Genomic DNA, 6,000 nt, shown 5'->3' with positions numbered 1-6,000 from the left:
GTGGGCTCTCATCATTCTCTTCCCCTTTTCATTCTCTCCTTCCCTGTTCTAGGCCGCCATCTTGGACCATGCGTCAAGATGGCGCCCCACGGTCCCAGAGGCAGAGCCCAGGAGCGCCGGGGAGCCTGCGCGCGCACGTGCTCGGGCGCGGAAGGGTGGGAGCCGTGATGTCAAGACGTTGCCCCGCCCTCGGTGGTCGCTCCGCCCCCGGCCCCACTCCGCCTTCCTCTCACCGGGCGAACCCGGAAGTGGAGGAGGAGGTGCGGCGGTGGTGGCAGAGCGGGCAGGCTCTGGCGGAACCGTACCCGGCAGCGTGTCTGGGGTTGGGGGCGAGGGGGCGGGGCTGAGCGGCCTTGGGCATCCTGGCCTGGACGGGGCGGGGGAGGCCATGGCCTCGGCAGAGTTGCAGGGGAAGTACCAGAAGCTGGCTCAGGAGTATTCGAAGGTACCCGTCGTATGCGGGGAGTAGGGGGTCCCCGGCCCTGTGGCCTCGGGTTGCCTTGGCAGCGACTTGTCGGGACACAGGGGGACGGCGGAGGGGGGAACGCGAGCGCGCCCCTGCTCTCTCCTCCACCTCTTCTGTCCACCATTACCGTGCCTCCACCTGCAGTTCTCAGGAGATGGGGCCGGGCGGTGTCTGGGTCCGTGTGCGTTTCTGCGGGAAGGAGCAGGAGTTTGATTCTTCCTTCTCACTGAACTGACGGGCTTGGACTGGGATGTCAGAAATCCTGGCTTCCGCCTCTGGTGCTGGTCGGGAGGGGACGAGGAAAGGTGAGGACCATCCCTCCACGGCTGCTTCCTCAATTTTCCCAGCCCAGCGATGGGAAGGATCAAGCTTTCTCCTTTCCCACAGGGATGATATGAGGATAAAGAGATTTATCTGCCCCCAGTCAAATCAGGAGTGTAAATAGAGTCATTCGTGTAAACTGCTTCACCAGAGATGGGTGGTTGTGAATGGATTCAGTGCTTTGGCAAGGTGTTGTCTGAAAATGATTTTGAAAGCTTGAGTGCTAAGGCTGTGTCCTTTTATCTCTGTTTTTCTTGGATCACCTGGACTGGGGAGGAGCACCCGGCAGGTGCTCAATACATGCTGAATTAAGCAAAGTAGGGACCTGTCCCTTTGTTGTATTTATGGCATCAGTCTTTTAAATGATGGAACCCTTTTCTCGGAGAAAGGTGGTGCTGCTTTAATGGGTAGGGTGCTTCTGCCTCAAGAATATTCTAATGAAGTCCTGAAAGCAGAATCTTACATTTTTGGAAATTGATTCATTAGTCATTAAACTTAGTTTTCAATGATCTTGGCATTCATGGGAGCAACTGGAAGACTTAGCCCCCTTTTTACAATTTGGAGAAACTGAGACACATTTTTTAATTTCATGTAACAAATATGCAGCAGGGCAAAATGAAATATTCTTTGAAAAATAAAACCTGTGCCTAAACATACACAGTTAAGTCTTTTGACCATCAGATGGGAGCCTTTTGGGATGCTACACTTATTCCATGGGTGCTACCATTGGCAAAACTTCTTGCATTTCCATTTGAATTTGCCTTAAGGGCCTGTGGCATGATGTTAGTGACGGCAAGTTTTTACCCTTTGAAGGAATATTTTTTTGTTTGAAAGGGCCGGAACTTATTTGGAACAAATCCATGTGATGAAGTGTGGTGGGTGGAGGATGACAGTACTCAAACTTGGCTCTACTATTTTTGGGTGAAAATGTTTCATGAGTATAAAGTAAGGGGACTGATTTTCTTTTCTGGAGAGTAAACAAGCTCACAAGGCAATTCCAAATGGCAGAAGAGAGTTTCAGAAATATTTTGCACAGTGACTGCATTGCTGAAATAATTGTATAGCCTCCCAAAAGTAATAAAAACTTTGAAAGATTTTATTTTGGATTTGTAAGCTCTTTTATTCAGCAGACAATTGGTGCCACCTGCGAACAATATGCCAGGCCCTGTTGAGTGAGGCAGAGTTCCACCTTAAGGAGAACGCTTTAGTAGAATGTTCAACTGTTGTACGTAATTATGATACAGGATGACAAGTGTTAGCTCAGTGGGAACACAGAAGAAATGGCGGGTAAGGGTAGAAGTTACTTAGATTGGGGAGTAGGGAATAGGGAGGAAGGGATGGATGGTGGTACTCCAGGCAAAGGAGACAGTCTCTGTTTGCTGACATGAAGGCACGTTCAGATACATGACAGAGAGTGGTGAAATATGGTTGGAGGGATAATTTGGACCCGATCATGAAGGGTTGTGGATGTCAAATAAAAAGTTTGAACTTTGAGTAATGGAGAGACGTTAAAGGTTTTCGAACAGGAGAGTGACATTGCTTTTAGAAAGAAAACTGGTAGCTGTGTGGAGGATGGACTTAAATGGGGAAAGATTGGTGAAAAGAAGACCAGACTATAGGCTCTTTGAATAATTTGGGGGAGTGTAATGTAGGATTAAATAAAGTTTGTGACTGTTGAGATGGAGAGGGGGGCTTAGATTTAGGAATTATGGTTAAAAAATATGGTTTAGTTTACCTCTTTTTTGTGTGCCTGCTTTGCACATAGCAGCAAACTTATGAAGGATATAAAGGTGTCAAGGCAGTCATCCTTGTGTCTCATTCATTCTGTGGGACGTGATGAGTGAGGGAAGACTGAGAGTTGACCCTGAAGGTGACCCATGGACTGCTCTGAGGGAACACCACTGCCACTGGCAGAGGAAGGTGGGCAGGAAGGTGAGCCAGTTTGGAGCGAAGTTTAGGTGCAATCATAGTATTTATGGTTGGAAGGTACACTGAAGCTATCTTATTAACATAGTAGCTTGAGATGATGTTGGGGTAATTGCTGAAAATTTCTAGTGGAGAGGGACTGGCTGAAAGTCAGGACAAAGGCCAAAGCTTTTGGAATAATTCCCATAAAGACAATAGTTGAACTTTGAGAGTTAATCACTTTAGGTAGATTCTTTGGGGAACACCTGTGGGAAGGATGTGACTGTAGCAGGAAATGCTAAGGAGACTATAGGAGGTCTGCCAGACTTCAGGTTATCTCCCGTATTGGGCCAGACCCTTTTTCATCCTTTTAATTGCAATGTGATGGAAATTTCAGAATGTGAGAACAGGGATTGGTCAAAAGATTTCATGTGCTTTTCATTCCCTGTCAGTTCTAGTGCCAAGCAATTTCTAGATAAGATCTATGCTATCGATACCTTCAGCCCTGTGCCTATGGAAGGGGGTAGTCTACTTTTTTGATAGCTTCACTGGTGCAGAAATTGTGGGCTGATGTTGAAATCCAGTTACATCTTTCTTTTACCTTATTTAGGATACAAAGAAAAAAGATTTCCTTTTAATATGTAGAAGGAGGCCTACAAATCAAGAGAGCAGCAAGCATGATCCCTAAACCAAGGACATTTGCAGAATCTTCTCATTCTTATTTAATGCAGATCTTGGCCTGTGTTCCGGGGAGGGGCCCATTTCTTCCTTTGTAACTTCTGTCATAGTCTTTTTTCCCCTTGAGAAGGAAAAAAAGCAGTCTGAGGAGCTCCCATTAAAGAGGCTGAGAGTTTCGTTAGATAAAAGATGAACCATGGAGGCCGAAGCAGGTGAGAATTTCTGAGGTGGACAGGTTGTTATGGAAAGGTCAGTAAAAGTGGAGATGAAGACCCTCTGGTTTGGGCAATTAGGCGATCACTGGAGGCGTTAAACATTTCTGGTTTAACAGAGTTTGGGGGAGGGGAATGGGATGTAGAAGCTGGTTTTCAGAGATTTATGAAGTTAATAGGTAATAGACGGAGGCTGCCCCTTTGAGATGTGAGGGAAAGTTAATCAAGGCCTCATTTTTCAAAGACCATTTCTTACTTGGTGTTTCTTCCACGGCCTGCTCTGCTTCTGATGCTCTGGTATATCTCATTCTGGAGACGAGGCTGAGAGCGTGCAGTCCTGGCTCATTTGATTTCAGCCTGCTTTCTCTGAACGGGCTTCTGCACTCTTGCCTGGCACCATGTTCATGCGTAGGCAAGTTTGGAGTTCTAATCTTTCCAGTGTTTGTGTTACTCTGGGTTCTCAAAGTGTAGACCCTGGATCAGCATCATCGGTGGCTGGAAATGGGTTAGAAAGACAAATTCTTGGGTCTACCCAGGACTTACTGAATCTGCAACTGGTGGTCAGACCCAGCAGTCTGTGTTGTAACAAACCTCTCCAGTCATTTGGATGCCTACCAGAACCATTGCTCAGGAAATGGTATCAGTATAGTAGCTTTTGCTCAGATAATCTTTTTAAAGCTCTTTTCAAGGCAATAAAAGCCAGTGGGGGGACTGCCCTGGTGGTCCAGTGAGTAAGACTCCATGCTCCCAATGCAGGCGACCCGGGTTCAATCCCTGGTCAGGGAACTAGATCCCACATGCTGCAACTAAAGATCCCAAGTGCCGCAAGGAAGATCCCGCATGCGGCAACGAAGATCCCATGTGCCACAACTAAGACCTGGCACAGCCAAGTAAATAAATAAATATTAAAAAAAAAAAAAAACCTACAGTAATCAAAACAGTGTGATACTGGCAAAAAAAAAAAAAAAAGCCAGTGGGAAAGGTAAACACCCATTATTTCTCTAACAGTTGACTTTGCATTTGATGCTTCTTTTAGTTACAAAGGAGATTGCCTTTTGAAACTGTTTAGACTTATACTCTTAGAGATGCTCATTTTGGGAAAGGATCAGTCTTGATTTGGTATGTTTGCTTTCCAGATAGCAGGGCTTGGCTGAACTTGATTGATCGCCCTCTCTTGTAAGAGAAATAGACTCTGGGGCTGGATTGGATTAAAATGGAGTATCAGCTTTTTTCTACCCTAATGTGTAGGGTTCACTACTAAAGGTGGATTGGAAAACAGTCTGCGTTCAGTGCTATCCAGTGGAACTTTCAGGAGAATGAGAACGTTCTGCATATTTGCTGTCCAGTAGTGTGACCGCTAGCATGTGGGGCTATTGAGTACTTGAGATGTGGCTAGCTCAGCTGAGGAAATGAATTTTGGATTTTATTTACGTAATTTAAGTTTAAATAGGCACATGTGGATATGGCTACCCTGTCGAGCTGTGCTAGCTTAGCCCCTAGATCATCACAAATGTAAGTGTCTATGCGACTCACCTGAAGACCTTGTTAAACTGCAGATCCTTTCTCAGTAGGTCTGGGGTGGGGCCTGAGATTCTGCTCCTGGGTGATGCTGCTGCAGCTGTCCACAGACCGTACTTAGAATAGCAAGGCTTTAGAAAGACAAGGGGTGTCCTACTCTCCGTCTTTAATTCGGCTGAATTTCCAACCAGTCCCTGATGAGGCAGCTAGATTACAGGATTGGGAGTGGGAGTTTTGTCCTCATGAATTTCCTCACATGGGAGCAGGAGCTAGAGAAAGGGTCTCGTTTGAGGGCAGCTCTGAAAAAAGGTTTTCTTCCCAACTCAGTGACAAAATGACCCCAGCCATTAGTACATAGTATGTAGCCTTCAGTTACTTTATCCTTTTCCATGGCGAGGAGCAAGCTAGTAGGCAGAGAGAAAGACTAAGTGGTATTCCCAGCACTGTAGAATACCTAAAATGTTAGAACTGGGAGTTTTCTTAAGGATCATCCAGGCCAGAGATACTGAAGCTGTGGTTTGCAGATGACTCAAGTGTGCTGAAATCAGGGTTTTGGTGAGGCTTAGGGATGGGCTTCAGGTTGTCTGTTGCATACATTACTTTGTAATGGAGAAAAGCTATACATCTAAAGATTTGTTTTATAGGGTCATAAAACATGTATAAATGTCAGAATGTCCACTGTATGGAAACAGTTATGTAAGAGTGATTCTAATACAGAAGATCCTAGCTATCTCTTATAGTTGTTTAATGTGTTACATTTAAACACCTTTTATTTACAGCACTTAATTTTTTTTTAATTAATTAATTAATTTATTTATTTATTTATGGCTGTGTTGGGTCTTCGTTTCTGTGTGAGGGCTTTCTCTAGTTGTGGCAAGCGGGGGCCACTCTTCATCGCGG

At 45.5% G+C, this 6,000-nt stretch overlaps 1 protein-coding gene across 1 annotated transcript in view; it reads left to right on the top strand.

The window, feature by feature from the left end:
- Positions 1-271: 271 nt before the first annotated feature.
- PPP1R21 (protein phosphatase 1 regulatory subunit 21) overlaps positions 272-6,000 on the top strand; it is a 62,045-nt gene continuing 56,316 nt past the window's right edge. The window contains exon 1 of the mRNA XM_036873851.1: positions 272-445. Coding sequence (XP_036729746.1) covers positions 389-445 — 57 coding nt within the window. The 5' untranslated portion in view covers positions 272-388. The remainder of the gene's footprint in view (positions 446-6,000) is intronic.

The sequence above is a fragment of the Balaenoptera musculus genome, chromosome 13, assembly GCF_009873245.2.
Source record: "Balaenoptera musculus isolate JJ_BM4_2016_0621 chromosome 13, mBalMus1.pri.v3, whole genome shotgun sequence".
NCBI lineage: Eukaryota > Metazoa > Chordata > Mammalia > Artiodactyla > Balaenopteridae > Balaenoptera > Balaenoptera musculus.
The sequence above is the reverse complement of the archived record's forward strand: the minus strand, read 5'-3'. Positions and strand labels throughout refer to the sequence as shown.